Here is a 23,018-nt window from a genome sequence, read left to right on the forward strand (position 1 = left end):
TGAGTTATAGCCTTAGAGAGCCGTTGGCTCCTTGGAGCATACCTGATTAAAACTATTTATTGTTCTAAACCTAGAATAACTGAAACTGAGCTGCCGTGGTCTCTTTCTGATTGCTTCCTACTTAAACCATTACTTGATGGTGGGTGGCATGGATCCTAAACATACTTTTTGCTACCCTCTTTCTCCTCTCTCAGCTCCACTCAGTTGGTGTGCCAAAACCATGAGTTTGGTGTCTCGTAAGCTTTCCTTTTGATATGTAAGACTTTATGTAAAGATGGGTTTCATCTTTTCCTTTGTAAAAACTGATTCACAAAGTTGTAGATGACAAAGAAGTCCAGTCATCCGAAGGGAAGACAGAAGGGGGTGAGATTAGCTTTTAGTTTAATCTTGATTTAAGTTTGTTCTTGTTCTTGGCTACTGTGTGCTAATACGATATTTTGCACAAGGTTTTCTCCTGTCCTGATCCTTCAAAGTACAGAATGTATGCTCTTTATTTCCATAGTCACTGGATCTTACTTGTCCTAGTCAAAGCTTCTCTAGGAAAAGCAGTGGGAGCTTAGTTTTCTCATTAAAAAACTATCACTACTTCACTACTTAGGACATACAACTATAAAAGTATCACATTCCAGTGGGTGTTATTGCCTTTAAGAAAATTATACTTGCCTTCATGAATAGAAGCAGGAAATATTGAAGTAATGCAGACTCACAAGTAAATGCTTGGCCTCAGTGGAGAAGGACCAGGAGGAGATTCTTGCCTAATATGAATCAAAACCTTTCAATATAAAGACCTGTAATTTTGAAATACTTCTCAAGTACAATGCTAACCTATAAGGCTATAGGATGGTTGATGTATGATCCAGGCCTGAATAGTCATTACTTGACTAGAAGCCAGTACCCTGAAGGATACATGGATCAGTGGGGAAGAGCCATTTTTGCTGTATTTCATGGCAAGATAATATAATGACATTATTAAGATATAGTAATCAAGATTCCAGGCACCTAGAAACAAGGCTTGAAACTACAGAGCCCTTGGATTGTATGATGTTTTTATTTAAGGGACAATGGTACATCTGGAGGAGAGGCGCTGGGATGTGCAGCTGCTTTGAATTATACACTACTTTGAATACATGATAGCCCCTAATGAAGTTTTACTGTAATAGGCAAGACAGCTTTACAATTCCTGACATTTAAAAATCCATAATACCATGGATTCTTGATTATTCATGCTGGATGGAAAGGAAAAAGGAGAATGAATTACATTTTTTTAAAAATTCAAATGTAGCTTTGTAGTGTAGTTACACGCACTCAAAGACCCCAAGAGACTGTGAAGGTCAATGTGAAAAACTCCTAAGCAGATAATTCATTCAAGCAGATGATTTACTCAATTTTATGGACTAAAAATGCATACATAATAAGGAATTGAGAGGGTTACATACATTACCTGAGCCATGGAAGTTCATAAGTGCTTGTTTGATTGGTTCAAATATTTTAATTAGATAGAAATGTGAAGGCTAAATTTACTTTTTTAAGTATTTTTGCATTATAAACTTTTATTAGGAAGACATATTGAAGAAAACAGGTCCTTTAATGGAAGCAGAAATGGGCTTCATAGTATATTTGCTGGATGAATTTTCAGCATACAGATCTAATTTCAAAACCCATTCTTTCTAGTGGCCTGATCTTATTTTATAAAGGAAAATTTCAGAGAAAGAGGTCTCTGGAAGGTATTATAATAGAATTGGGTGCCGAGGTCAAATGGGTTTGGAAAAAAATGATCAACATGGAATAGGCCCTTTAGTGGTAGTGTCTTCTCAAAAGAACAAATTTTCTCCTTTTTCCTCAATAGAACCTTCTGAGAATTGTGGCACTAGGGCGTCTAGTTGGAAAAATCTTGCTTCAAAAGCATCCTAATTCACCATAAAAGATCCGCAAAATTCAATGACTGTCTCTCACTGCAAGTGAGCTGGGCTCTCACTTCCCAGCTGTACCGGCTTGGGACATATGATTACACTGTCACTTTTGGGACTGTCCTGTCTTCTTGGTTCCAGGTTATGAACTTCTCTGAGTATAAATGTGGAGTCCCTTTGTCTTGGCTTTTTCTTTCTCCACGTCTGTAGGAGATGTCTTTCATTGTTTTCTTCTCCGTGGTTGGTATTTATTGTTTTACAGCAGGCATAATAGCTTGAAAAGAAAAGTTATGTTATTTGTGGAAAAATACAGTAGTGGAAATACACATCACTTCATTAATATTTGGGTCAGCATTCATACCTTGATGAAAGGAACATTTACTCAAGACTTCTATCAGGTTTTTTATCTCCAGTATCTGCTGTATTTAACAGATATTTTGAAGTTATACTTATCAGGAAGCATGCGACAATTGTTGGGCAACTTGACATTCATTGTCTATGATCTAATCAGATTTCTGTGCTGCATTATGGGGAAGAATTTTTATATCCAAATTATGATGATTTCTCCCATTTGTTGATTTTGTAAATTCTGATAACTAGTATCTCCATCATTTTGTTGTAGTAATAGTAGCAGAAAATTTGAATTCTTACTGTTAAGAATTCTATCATTAAACAGACTTTGAGAGAGAGAGAGAGAGAGAGAGAGAGAGAGAGAGAGAGAGAGAGAGAATGCTGTCTGTGTGCTGTCTATGTGTGGGAATGCCATGTGTATCTAGATGTCCCTAGAAGCCCGGTGAGAGTGTCAAATCCCTTAGAGCTGAGTTCTGAGAAGACAGTCACCTGCCCTCCAAAGCTGACTGGCCACTCTCTCTTTTAATCAACCCATCAGGTCACAAACACCCTGAAAAAGAAGGACATTAAATTTTCATAAGCTTCTTCTGAAGTTTCCACCATGGAAAAACATAACACACTGAATGAAACAAAAAATAGAGTACTAGCCAACATTTCAGTGAGTGTTCATCAATGTTGGGATTCTGAACACTCTGGGGCCACTCTAGAGCAGTGGTCCTCTGGGCTCAGAAGTGCCCACTTGCCAGGTGAAAGCACAGACCAGAGCTCCACTCCCACAATTTGCTTCAGAATGTCCCCAGTGTTGGCTAAATAGTGCTCACAAGCATCTTGGTGATCTCCATGCCCCACAACATAGACTAACCAGCTTCAAGGAATCTATTAAGAAACGTTGCAACCCTGCTTTGCTCAGTCACCAAGGACAGGGCAGAACTAATCACCTGTTGAAAATGGTGTTGGAATAGCATGGATTGTACTATAAGATGAGTTCTCTGTGTCTACATCATCCTGCAATACCCAGTGATGAACAAGCACATGCTTACTCCCAACACTGGAGATGCATTTCTATTTTCTGTGAAACCAGAGGAGGAAAGTTTCTGAAAAAATATTAAGAATACTCCACATTTCTAAACTTGTTTTGTGTCTTTACATTGATTTTCCTGTGAGTTTCACTCTTTGTTCTGTGAGACAGACTTAGGTTTGGCCAAAATTGAAATTTAAATCTAATTCTTAGGCTTAGCCAACAACAAATAAAACTTCTAGCTCTCTCTCTCTCTCTCTCTCTCTCTCTCTCTCTCTCTCTCTCTCTCTCTCTCTCTCTCTCTCTCTCACACACACACACACACACACACACACACACACACACACTTCTACATGAAAATAATTTAGCTTACTGGGTAGTGATGGTGCACACCTTTAATCCCAGCACTCAGGAGGCAGAGGTAGGTGAATCTCTGAGTTTGAGGTCATCCTGGTCTACAAAGCAGGTTGTAGGGCAGCCAGGGCTAAGCAGAGAAACCCTGTGTCAAAAAAAACTAAAAACAAACAAACAAAAAAAACAAAGACAAACAAATAAAAAGAAAAGGAAAACATAATCATTTGGCTCAACTAATCCCTGAGTTCAGAGGCTACACTCAGTTACATCTTCACATTAACTCATGGAATTATGCTAGAAGTTGCTGTGAACGAAAAACAAACAACAGTATACCACATCCTAGCTGTTTAAAATAAGAGGGGTGAGCACAAAGAGAATCCTGAAATTTTAGATTACTGACTGCAACTAGTATGTAAAGGAACATTTGACAGGACCTTACTTAGTAAAATAAAAGAAAATGGCTGAAGCTAGCAATACAGTGAGATAACTGTGTCCAAGCACTTTAAGTGATGGCATTCTCAGTCTAGCTAAGGTGCCGTGGCAACTGTAGTGGAGATGATGGGATGGCTGCTATTGACAAGAGAAGATGCACCCTAAAATGAGGTAGGTTGCAGGAGGATTCAGGCAACACACCACGGCCATACCACACAATGCTATTTCAGAGAAATGAAAAAGAAATCCCTCCCTTTAAAAATAATCATTTTTGCCCTCCGTCGAACCTTCAAAAGAAGTGATGTCTCAAAATCGGATCCCTTTCTCTCACACGTGAGAGGGTTTTCAGCATAATGGGTTTGTTCAGTTGAGAGAGAAGAGACCTAGGGTTTGGCTAGTTAGCCTTCAGAAGGCAGGGTTTCTCTCACTTTGCCCTGACGATGTGGGGGGCTGGCCACAGTTTGTCATATGGTGTGAGCTCAGCAAACATTTCAGTCAACGTGAATATGATGTTGAAGTTGTGAGATGAGAGAAGAAAGTAGCAGCAAAGCTATCAACAACGAACACAATCTTTAAAAATAAATTGACTTTAAAATAATTTCCAGTATGATGTGCTATCATTAACATATACAAAAGGAACGTTATACTTCAAAAAAAAAACTGTTTTGATAATTCCTCTTTTCAAATGCACAAGAAGGGAACTGTAGAGGGTCCTCACACTCAAGAATGGCTTCGCCAGCTTTGGGGAATTTGAACTTACTTGACATACTTTTCACCTTGGTGTTAAGTAGGAAACACTCTTGAACTTGGTAAATGTATCAGTTGTTTCTTTAACAAATTGAACAAATGATCTTCAGTATACAGGTGATCCAGAGTGTAAAAGTCACAATGGGCATTCAAAGAGTCACAGGACCTGTCTGCCCCCTGGGAGTTCACAGTCTAGGAATGCCCTTGGGTGGAGGCTCTGTGCACACACACACACACACACACAATTAGCGAACATTTTTCTATTCTAGAAAAACGTACATTATCTCATCTTTGGCTTGTGTTTTTCTCTGGACATAGTGAATAGCTGATTTGGGATCCCACAAAACTCATTTGACTGAGACTTCAAAATAACACAAAATGCTGTGACTGGCGTTTGATTTCAGGGACTCTATCTGAAAGTCAAAGGCAGCCTGGAGAATGCTGTCAGCCAGTGACTTCTGTGTATCACCCCCACCTTCACCCCCACTCCCAGGCACTGGGCCTTTCTAGCAACTCAACTTCCTCTGGAGAAAGAAATAGGGAGTGGGTGTGGAAACCTATGCTTAATTACATATTTTCAGTATGATTGAAATATTTTCCCTGCTTCCTAGGGATTTAACTAATCATCAAGATTTCATTTAGTCTATTTGCTTTAACAGACCTTGCATAGAAAGCTTTCCATTGTATCTACTCATTCCCTTTGAAAATGTTCGGTGTGGGCCAGCATGAAAGTGTACTAACTGCTATTACTGTTCCTACATCACCATCTCAGCTAGTCACAAGAGGGTTGGATGAACACAAGAAGGCCAAAGCGGTCCTGAGACCCCTAAGTTGGAGCTTAATTATAAACCCCAAACTGGAGTCCACTCCCTAAACTCAGTTTTTGGTTTCGGTGGGTTTTTTTGTTTGTTTGTTTGTTTGTTTTGTTTTGTTTTGAGATTAAAAACAGGAACACGTCTTCCACCTGTATTTAATGATCAAAATCCTTAGGAAGATCAATACAGGTAATAGGCAACCCAAGGTCCCCTCCAAAGGGTTGCTAACTTGCCAGCTAACTTCTGTGCTCCTTCATTTTGTAGTAAGTGAACAAAATTGGTATGTGCATTTTACAAAACAAAATAAAAAGCACTTACTGAACTCAGCTGGAGGGCAGGAAAATACAATGCAAAACAAGGCCTTGTCATCAAAGGAGTCCACGGTGTGAGGAAGGAGTCCTTGTGCAAAGAAATGATCACAGAGGCGGGGCCTAGTCAGGACAAGCTTACCTCCAGGCTGGGGCAGTTGCCTTCAAGGAAAAGAAAATCTCAGCACCAGCACCCAGAGACTACCTCAGTAGGAGAGCTTGCCTGGCTTGCTCAAGACCCTTTGATGTCCAGCGCAGAAACCCACCTTCCAAAGCACCCTCCAGTGGAGAACTCTTAGGACAGTCAGAACACAAGGTTGTCATTGGCAACGCAGACCACAGTGCAGTAGATGTAGTCTGAGGGAGGAAAATTGAACTTGTGCTGAATGGCCACCAAACAGTATGAAAATAGCACCACCTATTGGTAGCTGTATTTTTCTCATTTAAAAAAAAAAAAAAAAGCCAGTACTTTCTGCTTTGAAAAAAGCTAGAAACAACCCTACTGTATTTTTTTTTTGCTGTATTTTGCAAGATTGCTAAGAAGTTTCTGGTTCCTGCACACCTTCCGCTACAGTGTGGGGACCTTACTATAGTGGTATTGACTTATAACTGTCTCCCTGCAAGTCCCATACGTGTTTCTCAGTTAAGTCGGAGTCATGACTTAAATTTCCCTGGATCCAGCCCCAAATTCAGCTATAACTTTAAGATTTCCCTACGGCACTGAAAGACACATCATGACTGTTCTGAAGCCTCTCACATATTCAAACGCAATTCTTGAAGCTGGAGAGATGGCTCAGAGGCTGAAAGTTGAAACTGCTCTTGGATAGGATAGGCGTTTGCTTCCTAGCACCTGCCCCCCACCAGGGGCCTCACAACCACCTATAGTTATGGGTCCAGGGAGAACTGATGCCTCTTAAAAAATGTGGTTATCACTCCTCGCCAAAGAAGCTTGACTCTACAGCAAATGGAGACAGACCATTACAGAACCACTACTGGGCACAATGAGGAGAACAATGGGGTCGTGGAGACTCCAGCCCCAGAGGACTCATCCATAGCCCAGCTCCTACATCTATTGCTCAGGGAACATTGTGAGAAAGGGGGGGAAGCTCATCTGAGCCAGAATGCCAGGAAGTCTTTCCTAAGACTGCTTCAATTAGAAGTAGGTTGCACAAACAAGATCTAATAACAATGGTATCAATATATATGCTAACACTGACAGGGGGGATATCTCACAGGGTCCACCCCTAGACAAAGAGCTATAGGCAACTAATGACCACTGAGAGGAAGGATTAAGCTCTTCCAAGGATGAGCCCCTTAACTCGTTATCCAATACAACATGCTCAGCCCTGAAACCATATACCATATACAAGAAACAACAAAAAAGGACTCAGCAGGTTGTGTTTATATATTTATAAGGTGTGTGTGTGTGTGTGTGTGTGTGTGTGTGATCATAGTCAAAGAAAAAGAGTCTCGATTTGAGAGTTGGGAGTATCTTAGTGTTTCTAGTTAGTACTACTTCAGGAAGGCTGCACCTCCTATTAGTGCCACTGCCTTTGGGGGCCATTTTCTTTCAAACTACCACATTCCACTCCCTGGCCCCCAAAGGCTTGTAGCTATATCATAATGCAAAAATGCGTTTAGTCCAACTTCAAAAGTCCCCATAGTCTATCACAGTCTCAACGATGTTTCAAAGTTCAAAGTCTCTTCTGAGATCCCTGCAATCTCTTAACTGTAATCTCCTATAAAATCAAAGAGCAGACCACATACTCCCAGCCTATAATGGCATTACCATTCCAAAATGTAGGGAAGGGAGTATAGTGAGGAAATGCTGGGCCAAAGCAAGACCAAAAACCAGCTGGGCAAACTCCAAACTCCGCATCTCCATGTCTGATGTCAAAGTGCTCTTCAGATCTCCAACTCCTTTCAGCTTTGTTGATTGCAACACACTTCTTTCTCTTGGGCTGGTTCCACTCCCAGTTAGCAGTTCTCCCTGGCAGATATCCCATGACTCTGGCATCCCCAACATCTTGAGGTGTCCAAGGAAATCGAGGCATCACTTCACAGCTTCACACAATGGCTTCTCTAGGCCTCTCCATTCAGGGACACCCCTGACACATGCCTAGCCACAGTGGCTTTTCATAGTCTTCCCCCCCCCCATTTTTAATTTATTTAAGATCACCTCCTTACAATTTCCGAAGAGAAAATACAAAAGAAACAGACTGGGTTTCAAACACATAAACAGTGGCTGGAGTGGGAAGCGTGGCTGACGGCACTGTCACAGGACGTCAGCGCACTCCAGGGCACGTCAGTGTTCCCGAGGAATAAACATGGTTCCTCTTTCCCTCCCACTGGGATGTTCTCAGCATAAGTCACTGCTCTTTGACATAGTTTCCATGTAGATGATATGGGGCCTGCATCCTGACGGTTGGACTAGTCCATCCCCGATCCCACACCAGAACCCATGGCTAATGGCCAAGCTCTTCTTTTAAAAAAGGTGAGAGATAAAACAACTCCTAATCTAAACCCAGTACCTAGCATCACCACTGCATTGGCCATGCATGCACTGGTCCCACTTTCTGCTGAGGTTGGACTCCAACATGTTCTCCACCAACAACTCCAGAGCTCCCCACAGCCAGGCCCTCGCTCTGACTGGTCAGTAGTCTCAAGAGAGCCTTTCCTTAGTCTTGAGGGCAAATTCCACAGGCTCTTCCTTCTATCCTTAACTCCAGAACCATGTGGCCAAAGCTGCCAAGTTCTGCTGCTTACTGTGGCTGGAACATGGTCCCCTTGTTCAATTATACTTTCACCAGCTTTCTGTTTTCCATGGTTACCTTCACTGCCTAAGCTTGCCTGTTCTGGAACTTGCTCTGTAGACCAGGGTGGCCTCCAACTCAGAGATCTACCAGCCTCTGCCTCTGGAGCACTGGGATTAAAGGCCTACACCACCACACCTGGCTCTAAGTTTTTCTTTAATTCCTTTCAACAAGATGGAAACTTACCTGGGTGGGATCTTTCCCTGAGGTCAGCACTCCCTGTATTTCATTTCTTGCTATATCTCCTTGAACATAGGATTTAGCTCCATTCCACTTCCTGATGCCCTTTTTCTCAATCTATACATTTTGTATTTTTATTTGCTCAACTTGCTCCTTTTCATTATAAATCAGAATATAGAGCTAACACTAATAACCACTGTAGCTCGAGAGTTTTCCTGCCTTGCCCACAGTCAGGACAAATCTCTGTCACCCGCCAGTCCCACAGCCGCTCAGACCCAACCAAGCAAACACAGAGACTTATATTGCTTACAAACTGTATGGCCGTGGCAGGCTTCTTGCTAACTGTTCCTATATCTCAAAGTAACGCATTTCTACAAATCTATACCTTGCCACGCGGCTCGTGGCTCACCAGCATCTTCACATGCTGCTTGTCCTGGCAGGTGGCTGGCAGGTGGCTGGCGGCCTCTCCTTCTGCCTTCCTGCTCTTTTATCTCTCCTCTCTGTTAGTCCCGCCCATACCTCCTGCCTAGCCACGACCAATCAGGTTTTATTTATTGACCAATTTTGTAGCTTGAGTTTTCCTGCCTTGCCCACAGTCAGGACAAATCTCTGTCACCCGCCAGTCCCACAGCCGCTCAGACCCAACCAAGCAAACACAGAGACTTATATTGCTTACAAACTGTATGGCCGTGGCAGGCTTCTTGTTAACTGTTCTTATATCTTAAAGTAATGCATTTCTACAAATCTATACCTTGCCACGTGGCTTGTGGCTTACCAGCATCTTCACATGCTGCTTGTCCTGGCGGTGGTTGGCAGCGTCTCCTTCTGCCTTCCTGCTCTTTTATCTCTCCTCTCTGTTAGTCCCGCCCATACCTCCTGCCTAGCCACGACCAATCAGGTTTTATTTATTGACCAATCAGAGCAACTTGACATACAGACCATCCCCCAATACAGCCAAGTGCAGACCATCTCAGACACCTGCACTCAGGCCCATGGTCCTAATCATCCTCTATGCAAACCTGCTGGGTAACGCCACAAGGAACCCAAAAGGGCTCCCACAGGACATACATTAACATCCCACAGCACATAACAGAGTCTATACTAGGCTGTTTTGAGATTTCCTCTGCCAACAGAATTAGTCTAAAACTCTTTACTTAAGCCTCAGGCTGACTTTTCAGACAAGGGCAAAAAGCAGCCACATTCTTCACCAAAAAAACACAAGACCAGTCTCTAGGCAACATACTAACTTTCTTCTCTCATTCTTAGCACCACTGTCTTCCATGCTCACTAGTATGGCCCAGTTAACAGTGCTGAATACATTATTCCACTGCTTTCCTAACCCAAAATACCAAAGTCGAAATTCCTCCAAACAAAACCATAGGCAAGCCTATTACAGCAATACCCCAGTCCCTGATACCAACTTCTGTCTTAGTTAGGGTTTCCATTGCTGTGAAGAGACTCCATGACCACAGCAACTTTTAGAAATGAAAACTTTTAGTTGGGATGGTTTGCTTACAGTTTCAGAGGAGAAAGAGCTGCTATATGTTGACATGCAGATAATAGGAAGCAGACTGAGTGTCACACTGAGCAAAGCTTGAGCAAAAGAGATCTCAAAGCCCGCCCCCACAGTGACACACTTCCTCCAATAAGGCCACACCCACTTTAACAAAGCCACACTTCCTAATAGTGCCATTCCTTTTGGGGATCATTCTCTTTCAAATTACCAGTTACTATTGCTGTGATGAAACACCATGCATGACAAAAGCAATTTGGAGAAGAAAAGGTTTATGTGGCTTACACTTCCACATCACTGTTCCTCATCAAGGAAGTCAGGACAGGAACTCAAAAAGGGCAGGAACCTGAAAGCAGGAGCTGATGCAGAGGCTGTGGAGGGGTGCTGCTTACTGGCTTATTCAACAGGCTTTGCTCAGTGGGCTCTATTACAGAACTCAAGACTACCAGCCCACAGACGGCCCCACCCATAGGCTGCTACCACTCCTCCCCTATCAATCACTAATTAAGAAAAACCCCTACAGGGCTACAGGCAGCCCAATCTTTTGGAGACACTTTCTTAATTAAGGTTCCTTCCTCTCAGGTAACTCTAGCTTGTATAAAGTGGACATAATACTATCCAGCACAAGAGGACTTGAAAAGAGCCAGAAGGAAGGGACATTGAAGGGGTTAGAGGAAGGAAGGGGAAGGGGGGGAAGTGATATAATATAATTATATCTTAATTTAAAACGTATTTTAATGGAGAGATATCAGTGTGGTTAAGAACACTGGGTTCTCTTCCAGAGGACCTGGGTTGGATTCCCAGTATCTATATGGCAGTTCACAACTGTCTGTAACTCCAGTTTCAGAGTATCTGATGCCCTCTTCTGGACTCATGGGTAGCAGGCATACACATGGTGCATAGGCATACATACATGAAGACAGAGTTCTCATACACATAAACTAAAATTAAATATGTGTTAACCTTTTAAAAGTATTTAATTTAAAATTAAAGGAAAGGAAATAATTCTTGTGGAAGTATCAATCCACTCGCTCTTTCTCTAAGTCAAATATTCTTACTTATTGAACCCAAAGTTATGATGTGGCTCCCAAAACCTGCCATCTTGGTTACTTTCTTAGTTACTCTCCTCTGAATCAGTAATTAAGAAGAGAACTGGAATTAAGCACCCTGCTGTACGTGTATTTGATAAGTGCAACATATGGTTAGCTGCTATGCCCACCGAAAGCACATGAGCTATGTTTGTAAGCTAATAAAGTCTACCTTTATTTTTTTAACTCATATTACAACTTGTTATTAACACCTTAAAAAGTGTTAAAGTCCACCTTGGATTTGTAATTAGAAATTCAAATCCATATGTGTCTGCATACTTTAGAATACAACAGTAGATATTAAAGCACTTCCCTCTCGCTGATTTTTAAACTTAGATACTTAAGTGTTATAAGCAAAGTTGTGCAAGGACTTGTGGATAAAGAGAAGCACATGCAAAATTCCTATTTTTTTCTCATCACATGAAAATATTTATTTGAAGGTTGGACAGGGTAGCTTGTGCCTATAAATCTAGCATTCCAAAGGCTGAGGCAGGAGGATTGCTGTGAGTACAGTGCAAAACTGGGTTAAAGTGAATTCCAGGCTAGCCTGAGCTATAATTTGAGATCCTATTGGAAAAAATGATTTGGAAAGTTAAATTACTTTAAGATCTAAAAGAAGAAAAAGTCTGAAAGTAAATGCTTAATAATTGACATGTACTTCTTATAGGGAGGCATGTATCGCACTCTAAAAACCTTACTCTCACAGTGTCCTAATATATGCAATTTATTTTAATCATTTTACCCTAAATTACTTGTCTCATCCTCCTTTCTCCCAGTGAACCCCTTCTTCTTTCCAGCAAGCCTCCCTCTGCTTTCCCATCTTGTTTTGGGTGTTCATGACCCACTGAGCTTGGAGTTTCTTTCATGACCTTCGTGGGAGGTTTCTTACCAGTAGTTACATCACTCTTTTAATTGTTGCTCTATACTGATTTGTTCAACTCCATGAACATCCTTCATATATGCATGTAATATGTTGCATTCTTGTTTGTACGAGGTCTTTGACATTCAGGGAGTATTGTCTGTTTCCAGCATGTCTCAATTAGGTACTACCATCCCAGACAGTGAGGTTCCAGTTAGCTGCTTGTTAGTGGGTCTATGTGCTGTGTGTTTTACTGGAGTTCTTTCGATGAATTCTCATAATAGTTCTGTAGTTGATACTACGAAGTGTGCTTTATAGATGAGGGGAACAACACTTTGGGAGTTTAGCTACTGTCTACAGTACATATGAGTCTGGGTCCTGGGGCTTTAACTTCAAGATAAGGCACTGGGCTGGAATGAGAGAGTTAGGAGGAGAAAGCAATGTGAGAGAATTCTGAGAGCTAATGGACATCAAAGATTGGAGCTGAGGAGGAGGCTAAACGATAGCAGAATACAAGGCAAGAAGAAATGGGCTTGACAGAATGAAACAGTCAGAGATGGGATATGGAGGAAAGAAGCAAGGTGAGGTTATCAAGTGAGACAGTGACACCCAACCTTTGGAGTTCATCTATTCCCCACCGGTGTGCTTATGGGCAACCTTTGATTGCCATGTGCTTGAAATGGGGTGCCTTCTCTTCCTTGCATTTGAAATATCCCTCATCTATGCGGAGTTTGGGTAAAAGTATATGTTATGGTGACTGGGCTGAATTAAGGGCAGAGCCCCTGAACAGCCCTGATGCCATGGCTTTGTTATAAAGGTCTGTAAGATATTATCCCAGTGTCACGGATTATACAAATGTGCACAAATGGCAGTTTCCTCCTTTTGCTTCACACAATGTTAAAAATGAGTAAAATGTGTTTCCCATTGCACTTCCCCCATGTTTGGGGACTTGATGAACTCATTTTAAGTTTCCACGTCTTTATAAAAATGTTTTGTTTTTGCTGAAACGTGGTTTTGATCAAGAACATAATTTCACGATTGCGTGTGTGTTTCTGAAATAAGTATGTATATGGAACAAGTGCACAGAGGCAGGCTCTCTGGGACAAATCCCAGGGTTTGGATTCCTCAGGTCCAACCCTAGCCTAGCTGGAACTCAATAGATGATCCTGAAAGAACTGATTTCTGCTTAACCAGCTTCCTTCTCTTTCTGTTGCTAATTTCTCCATCAGAAGAACTAGGAATATGACTTAAACATTTCAGTCATTTTTATTGAACTATTTAAGTTTAGGTTTTGAATTTATAGAGCGCTGAACTTCAGACAAGCTGAACAACAATGCTGGGCTTCTACATTATAAAGGGGTGGCTCGTTTGTTCAGACATAGTATCCAAATACTAAGATCTTGCTCACCTAATCCATGTTTTTTGTCAAGTAGATAGAAGGAGCCATAATTCCAACAATAATGTTAGACTAGGCTCAGATCACACAATAGTAATTTATATTTGCATTTAAGAAATACTAGAACTTTTATGACCATTACACATATGGCATTACACATAGCATTCTGGCAACACAGGAAGCAGACATTGTAGCCAAAGGCTAGCTTGGTGGCTTCCAGCAAAAATTCTGATGGAAAAGTAGTAGTGGTAAGGTAGGCAAGGAATTTAATCAATATGGCAATAACAGAAAGACATCTGAGATAAGTTCGACATTCCAGCTCATCTACAGGGTACTGATGTGAGCTTCAGATGTGCATACAGGAGGAACTGGTGCAGGATGCGCAGGGTATGTCTAAGTATGTCTAAGTAAGCAGTCCTGGGCAAACTGTGGTCTGACTGCTCTTTGTCTCAGTTCTGATTCTTCAAGTGACTCTGGGTGAGTCCTTATCACTTGAAGACACAACATGACCCCCAAGACAATTTCTCCTGTATGGGTATAGGGACAACTTCAGCTTCCATGGTAATGTAACCGTTCCATTTTAGTGATAACCCCATCGTAAGGTCAACTTGCCTGGAAAGCTTCACTGTACCTGGAATTCAAAGTGTCAGTAGGTCTAGGATGCTGACTGGAGAAAGCTGAAAGTCCCTTTTGGAGGAGGGGTTCAGAATGGGGCATTGAAAAACTAACTGTGAAGTACCTTAGCTGCTCTTATCTCTATGCCTTCATACTTGAAGGGAGACAAAGCTAGGTCCATTTGGGGCTTAGTCTTCTTGGACCTCCAGATTTCAGGCAGGCAGTCCTTCAGCCAGTTACAAGTCTGATCTAGTTGTGCAGAAACCTGATCCAGAGTAAAGGAGAGAGGTATACAATGAATGCAAAGATGCCAGGCTCTCACGCTGCTTGAAGTGGCCCTGTGACCCAATGGGAAGGGAGTCCATGTTCTTTATCCAAAGCAGTTTTGAAGTGCTTATTGTAATAGTCTTTCTGTTTTATGAATGAGAACATTAGCTTGTCCAGAGTTACAAAGTTAATAAGTGACTGAGTCTGTAATTAAATCCAGGTCAAATTCGAAGCCCTCCGCTTGCACCAGGAGGATGAATTAACGTTTCGCAGAGGCAGCTTCAGCGAGGTGCAGAGTTTGTACACACTGCTTGGTGTTCTCCAGAGCTCACACACCACCCGCTACAATACACACACTAAGTGCACTAGTGTGCTATGATTCCCATACATTTATGGTGCTTCAACAAAGAGTAAACTAGTAAGGCTGCCCAATCTTTTCTGAGTTTTCTTTCAAAATTCCCTCCTGTTATCCCACAGTGTTCTCCCTAATAGAAACCCTCTAAAGCGAGAGGCGGCACACAATTTTGTTCTATATTGTTTTCCTTTTTTAAAGGTTATTTCTTTAGATACTATAATATAATTACTCTATGTATCCCTTCCCTTTTCTCCCTCCAAACCCTCCCATCTGCCCCTCCTTGCTCTTTTTTTTATTCAAGTGAAACTGACATGACATGAAATGAACTATTTTAAAGTGAATGGATGACAAAGTGGTGGTGACATCTTCAGAATGCCACACAATTGCAAACTCTGACTTGTTTTGAAATATTTCCATCACCTGGAAGTAAAGCCTCAGAACCATTATGGAGTTTCCTCTCATACCCAGCTTCCTCTAACCCCCATCGATCCCTTCTGCTCCTATCTCTGGATTTAACTAATTTAGATAGCTTTATGCAAATGAAATTAAGCAGTAAGTGAGCTTTTAAATGTGGTTTATATGTATTGCATAATTTTTCAAGGTTCAGTCGTGTCTTAACACATATTAGTATTCTTTTTTCACAATAACAATATTCTGTTTTATCAATACACTACAAGTTGTTTATCTGTGCATTGGCTGATGATCATTTGGGCCCTTACTACCTTTTAATACTGTGAATATACTTATTTGATTCCCTGTCTTCAGTTTCTGAGGAATTGCTTTATCATATGTTAATCTCCTGGTTAGATTTTTGAGGAAATGCCAAAGTGTTTCCCACAGCAGCTGAATCATTTTATATCTATCCTAATAAACAGAAGGAGTTTCAGTTTCTTCTCACAAACCTTCTGATAGTTAAGGCTTTCTGCTGTTGTCTGTGATAGCCACACTGCTATAGCTTGTGCCACATCACTGAGGTTTGGATTTTTAGTTCCCTGGTGACTAACGATTTTCAACAAGTTTTCACGTCTTGTCAGCCACTTGTACATCTTCTTTGGAGCTGTATCTGCTCTTTGGTCATATCGGCATCTCATCTCTGTTGTTGAATTAAAGCTCTTACTTACTTGTTTCCTCCTGGCTACTAAACTTCTAGATACACAAATAGCGGATATTTTATCAAATTCTGTAGCTCATCTTTTCATTTTCTTGGTACTTACCTTTGATGTGCAAACATTTTAACTTTGATAAAGTTCATTTTATTTAGAGCTTTTATTGGTTGATATATTTGTCCTTTTACTGAATGCATGTAGTGGCATGTGCACGAAGCTGTTACCAGCTCTAAAATCATGAGGATTTGTCCCAATGTTTTCTTCTTCTAAGGATTCTAGAGCACTGATTTATTTTTCGTTGAATTTTGAATAGTTCATAAAATAGTAGTAATTCCTGTTTACTTCAGTCTCCCTTTTTGTTTTTGTTCCCTAGGAACTCTTCAAAGAAAGGGCCTGCACACTTTTAATCTGACCTCTCTCACCAAGTCTGAAAACATTTTGTCAGCCACACTGTATTTCTGTATTGGAGAATTAGTGAACCTCAGCCTGAGCTGTCCAGTATCCCAAGGATGTTCCCACCATGCACAGAGACAACACATCCAGATAGATCTCTCTGCATGGATCCTCAAATCAAACCAAAGCCAGCTCCTGGGTCACCTGTCAGTAGATGTGGTCAAACCTTATCGAGACAGCATGCCTTGGCTGTCGAAAGACATCACTCAGCTCTTGAAGAAGGCCAAGCAAAACGAGGGGTTCCTCATAGGATTTAACATTACTTCCAAAGGACATGAGCTGCCCAAGAGGATGCTGCTTTTCCCGGAGCCTTACATTTTGGTATATGCCAATGATGCCGCCATTTCTGAGCCAGAAAGTGTAGTGTCTAGCTTACAGAGACACAGAGATTTCCCCGAAGGAACTGTGCCCAAACTGGATAGCCACATAAGAGCTGCTCTCTCCGTTGAAAGGCGGAAGAAACGTTCGACTGGAATCTTGTTGCCTCTGCAGAACAATGAGCTACCAGGGGCAGAGTATCAATACAAGGAGGATGGCGTGTGGGAGCAGAGACGGCCTTACAAGACCCTTCAGACTCAGCCCCCTGAAAAGAGCAGGAACAAAAAGAAGCAGAGGAAAGGACCTCATCAGAAGGGCCAGACACTGCAGTTTGATGAACAGACCCTGAAGAAGGCAAGACGAAAGCAATGGATCGAACCTCGAAATTGTGCCAGGAGGTACCTTAAAGTGGACTTTGCTGATATTGGCTGGAGTGAATGGATTATCTCCCCCAAGTCATTTGATGCTTATTACTGCTCCGGAGCCTGCCAGTTTCCCATGCCAAAGGTAGCCACTGCCCTTTACTTTGTGCTCGATTTGTTTTTGCATGGTGTAGGAGAGCAGGCTGAGTGTGTTTCCATTTAAGAAACTCTATTCAGAACCTTATTTATAACATTCTAAAGTATAGTATAATGGGCAATGTGGTTATGCTTGGGTTTTCTTTGATGATTGTTAAAAGTAGTATGAGGTACGAAGGCTATGAAAACCATATGTGTAAAATATGCATTTTTTTTTTGTTTCTAAACATGGTGCATATCCAGCCACGTGGTTGGTCACTTGTGAATATACACCTGTTCGTGGTAAGCAAGCCCCAGATGGCAGAAGCTGACTTCTGAGTGGTATTCAAGGGATGTAAGAATATTGTGGAAGCAAAGAGAAGGAATAATGGGTCTGCTGCCCTTATGTGGAACATTTTTGGATAAACAGTTTCTCATGAGGTGAATTGTCCCTATGCAGGTCAATCAGGGTTTGGCTAGGTAAATTGGCCTGAAACCCAACAGATGCTTATTTCATTTGCTTGACTGCTAAACATTAAAAAGAAGGAGGAGGAGGAGGAGGAGGAGGAGGAGGAGGAGGAGGAGGAGGAGGAGGAGGAGGAGGGGGAGGAGGAGAAGAAGAAGAAGAAGAAGGAGGAGGAGAAGGAGAAGGAGAAGAAGAAAGAAAGAAAAGAAAAGAAAAGCAGAACAGGATGTAATGACAGTGACTTCTCCCAAGGTCCATCTTTCCCTGTCAGAAATTACCTTTGTTTATTTCAGAAGCATCAGGGACTGCATTTTATCATACAAGCATGTTTTCAGAAGTCTTTCCAAATCCAATGTCTGTCTTTCCAAGCACGTCCAAATGACAGCTCTCTTTGCACTGGAGTAAAAATAGTTCACTCTATAGTAAAAATTAGCCACACCCTCGGCATCAGGTTTAGCTTATTGCTGCATTTCCAGTCTTACCACAGCTTAAATCTCTACCACACACTCAAGAGTGACTAAATGGATAGAATTCAGAGGAGGAATCACAGTGAGTTTTTAATGAAATCTGAATCAGTTTTTTTTTTTTTTTTGCTGCTGCTGTCTAAAAATAGAGAAAATGTTCCTTTGCCTCTTGGACTGGCAATTTCAGCTTACAGGTCTTTATATTGCTAGAGTGTAGCCACTGATTGACACACATATAAAAGGGGCTGAAGACTCAAGGCCAGGTCAGCCTCAGGCCAGCAACCTGTCTGAAATCCTGTTTTTCCTCATTAGTTACTACAGAACGATGAGTTTTGTACATTTCCTATGAAACTGTCATTCCAGAAGATTCTTGTAATTTTCTGTTTTAAGAATACAACCTGAAGTAAGGGCTATGAATTCAGGGCTGTATTGAGAGCCCTATCTCCTCTCAGGATTCATAAAGGACTTTCACTGCTCAGGCAAAATGTGTTCAACTGGGGTGACATTTAGAATCCTGGGTGCAGCAAAGAAGGCAAATGTAATGGTGTCCTGTTTTACAGTGTGTCTTGCTTTGTGACGTTGAGAAATGGGGATATAATCCATAGCTGATTTTAAGGTCAGAGTGACTAATTTTCGGTAGGTCTTAGGGTTTGTCCAAATAAACTCGTTCACTCCCATGCACTGTAGTCTCTTCTGGGTGACTTGGAAAAAAATTTCTTCTGTTCCTTCATCACTCCAGCGTTCAGGCTCCAGAAAACAGACACATGTAGATGCTCGATGTAGATGCTCAGTCCCTTCGCTTTTCGGCCCCAGCTCTGGGGAACTCAGTTTCCACCTCTCTGCACTTTCCCCCACTTGTGCCTCTCAACTTCGTTCTACCTCCGTGCGCTGTTTGTGGATCCACTGTTTCTTGAGAAGAACTTTAGAAGGAACTGAAAAGAATCATAGTGTTAATAACTGCAGAGATAAGGTTAAGGGGAAGCATCTATACAATTAAGCTACCATACTTGGTCACAGCAGGAATTTTAAAGCCTTGGTTGGCCTTTAAACTTTTTGGAATCTTATTAATGCATAGGATCTGATACAGTGCACAGGGAGTAGAGGAGACAGGGGATGCTGCACATCTAACAAGACCTGAGCTGATACTGATGCTGCTGATCCACAGAACACTTTCTGCAGCAGCCGACTAGACAGTTTCTTTGGGCTTGGATTTGGCTTCCACCTCCAAGCAGCAATGGCCTTTTAGATCCATAAAACTTTCTACGTGTTATTTTTTTTCTTTGAAATAGCTAAAGTAGAGTATAATAAAAAAAATAACAGGACCTGCCCAACAAGCACAGTGAGGAAATGAAATAGCAGAGCAACCTACGTGGAGTAGTGGGACTCAGTAGCTGTTTGCTGTGGACCTGACTAGGGGCTGTCGAGGAGACTGAGTGGAACAGAAGAGGTGTCTAAGGAAACGCTGCTGCACAGGGACAGCAAGCTTGCAAAGAAAGCCGTGAGGCCAGAAAGGTTCTGTAAATGTTTTTAGTCCCTTTTCAGACATCACAAACTGAAAATAGGATTCTCTCTCTGGGTTCAACAGCCCATGAGTTCTTCCAGAGAGGATTCTCCCTCTGGGTTCAGAAGCCTGTGAGCTCTTCCAGGGAGGTTCTTTTGGAGGGAGAATGGAATGAAGAGCAGATCTATGGCAGTCACTGGAGTCATCATAATATTTGTTGAAACTTGGAATGGCATCAGAGCTCCAGGGACACAAAACAGGGATCCATGCAGAGGTCTTTTCTCTGAGGTTGCAATTCCGTTTTGCTAAATCAAGTGTGGAAGATTAGCTCTTGTGTGGAGCTGCCTAACTTTTAACGCGTGCTAGGGGTTCCCTTTTAGCTCTCGAGACTTTGTGTCTTTCAGTCAGTTTAGTAACAAAGGAGGATGGGAAATACGACGTAAAGGGAAGAGGTAGTTAATATGCACTGCTGTTAGCACAGTGTTTGGTGTGGCATCCAGAATGAAATATTTAAATAAAAATACAGTCTGACCAGCAGAGGAAAATGAGGGTCTCTCATCCAATCAGTACAGCACATGTGGGCTGACTGGAGTGCCAAAGAACTTTCAGACTTTAGATATATATTTTGCCTCAGAGGAAAGTTCTCCCAGGCCAGACTCCTCTGTTGGGCCTCCTGTTTTTGGCCTCCTGGGTGAAAGCCTGGCCTATATGGCGGGGCTCTTCGTCTGCAAAAGTTGACAACCTGCTCTATAATTCAGAACAGCTGTGTTCTGCCTTTCCCAAATTCCAGGCTTTGCCCTTTCACTGATTCCAATTAGATAGTTTCTGGGCCATCACACCCATGTGGGCTGGATTGGAAGAGTGTGGAGCAAAACCTCGTGGCCCAGGTCAGGAATGAAGGTTCTTCGCTGATGACATATTCTCCCCTTCCAATGCATCTGTAATCAAATTTAACTAGAGGACATCATCCACAGCTTGGCAGGTGCAAGCCTGACCACTGAAGATTTCATTCACAGACACAACAGTTTGGGGTTTTGGTTTTGTTTTTTTTTTTTTTCCTGATTTCTGGCTCCTACAGCCAATCTGTTCTCCCAGAGAGAGACTCTTGGAATGATGCCATATGATGAAAACTACCCAGATAGCCAGAGCCAAGTCCTGTGCCTCTGCCTCCCTCACCACCCCAGCAGCAATGGAAAACAGAAATTTCAAATGAAAATGATTGAGCCATTGTTCCTGACAGAGATCCAAGAAACCAACAAGGATTAGAGGAGTGAAGTTATTTCTGTGAGGAATTGTGCAAAAGCTAGGAATAGCAAAGATACAGAGTTAGGCAACAAATAATTGAAATACTTTGAACTGAGTAGTCCATATAAAGAGATTCACATTTAATTAATGATAGACCTTAAAGAACTCCCTAGATCTTCCAGCTTTAATCTCAATCATGAAGATGAACACTAAAAACATGAAATCTTGTCAAAACTCAGCAAAGTCACACCTGAATTGATGTGGAAGGTGCGCACTATCATTAAACAGAGTGATGGACATGGGACGGAGCACAGATTCGCACTTGTGATTGGCACCAGCTCTAAGCTCAGAAGAGAGAGTCATGAGAAACATGATCCTTACTCGAAAACAAAATTTGTTACTGGCAGCATGCTTCACACCAGCAAATGACAGCATGGATTATTTGTGCATGATGTGACCACTTCTGGTAATGGTAGCTCCATCAGAGGATTCCATAGCTAGGAAAAAGGGGATACTCCCTAGTCATCTGAGAGGTCCCTGATACAAAACACCACCCCAGAATCGAGGGCTTGGGCCTGATTCTGGTGAGCCCACTGGGACTACTCATACACTTAGTTTCTGAATGCATCAGTTCTGACTTGGATTAAAAAAAAAAAAAAGACAGGAATTTTCCCTAGGAAACACCCACGAATATTTTCCATATCTACACCAAGTCACTTGCACAGAATCTTTTAGCTTTGTTGATAGGAGTTATTTCTCATAAATGGGTAAAACGATGGGTGTTTCTTCTAAGTATTTCAGCCATTTAACAGCATTGCTTCAGGGTCCAGATATATACACTCTAGGACCTGGGGATTCAGTGCAGAGCCATACTAATTGCTCAAGTACTCGCCTAATTAAGGCCATCCACACTACGTAATATCTAGGCATTAAACATTAACCATAGAGAATAACATCAGAAAACCTGGTTTTAACTGCCTCTGAGACTTTAACAGCATGCTGTTTGAAAGGCTGAGTCTTCCACATAGCTTTCAATCAATAATAGAAAAAGTGGGTTGTGGCAAAGGTTTCTGGCAGAACTCAGTAATAGTATCATAGCAGTCTGCAGTGGTTATTCACTACTTTGTTACCACACTGATGGCAGTTCCTGTGAATGTCACAGACTTTTGGAGGTCTTTTGTTTCTTTGTAAATATTAATTATATAGACTAATGGGAATTGTTGTGACATTTTCATATACACTTCCATCCTCTTTTGATCCCTACATGTTTTCCTAATAATTTTCATTCAGTAAAAGCATTTTAATAAAGAGAAAACAATGTGTAAAGTACAAATACTGGGGCTTCTTAAAACTTACACAACAAGAATATCTTGTTCTGTAATCAATTAGAGCTGATTAACCATTTAATTAACTAATTAAAGCTATTTAAAAAATATTCTTCAAGTCAGTAGGAAGTAAGAGTAAAAACAGTGCTGTATTATTAACACTAGATTTTTTTTTTTACAACTTTTTTCACAAAAAATTGAAGTGGTAGTGTATGGGTTCTTCTTGTTGAAATTAAAATAATTCAGATAACATTTCCCTTTCTCTGCCAGCACACATCCTCTCTTTGACTTGTTTTAATTTTTCTTACAGTACATCAGCTTTCTGCATTACTTCTTTGGCCTGGGTGCATTCTTGACCTTCTACCATTTCCCATTTTTCCATTCTGGTGTTCTTTACTGGCTGGGAATTAAAATCCCAATTCGTGAATCTCAAAACCTCTGAGTCAAAAGAAATATGAAGGTTTTGTTGCAATGATACTGTCCATCTTTGGGAAGTCATCCTCCTTGGTTTCGTTGTTGTTGTTGTTTGTTTGTTTGTTGTTTGCTTTGCTTTTGGTTTGGTTTCTGTTTGTTTGGATATAGAGTCTCATGTAACCCTGAGGTGACTGTCAGCCACCTGTATAGT

General features: G+C 41.5%; 1 protein-coding gene and 1 pseudogene across 2 annotated transcripts in view; one reads left to right on the plus strand and one right to left on the minus strand.

Moving 5' to 3' along the window:
* Positions 1-23,018, plus strand: part of Bmp3 (bone morphogenetic protein 3) — a 33,015-nt gene that overhangs the window by 3,294 nt on the left and 6,703 nt on the right. Inside the window, exon 2 of one of the 2 annotated variants that reach the window (XM_015994247.3) lies at positions 16,498-17,466. In XM_015994247.3, coding sequence (XP_015849733.1) covers positions 16,498-17,466 — 969 coding nt within the window. The remainder of the gene's footprint in view (positions 1-16,497; positions 17,467-23,018) is intronic. The other variant, XM_006975368.4, reaches the window with a different exon arrangement.
* LOC102905135 (MICOS complex subunit Mic10 pseudogene) lies at positions 8,277-8,531 on the minus strand (annotated as a pseudogene).

This window comes from Peromyscus maniculatus, chromosome 10, assembly GCF_049852395.1.
Source record: "Peromyscus maniculatus bairdii isolate BWxNUB_F1_BW_parent chromosome 10, HU_Pman_BW_mat_3.1, whole genome shotgun sequence".
Classification (NCBI taxonomy): Eukaryota; Metazoa; Chordata; class Mammalia; order Rodentia; family Cricetidae; genus Peromyscus; species Peromyscus maniculatus.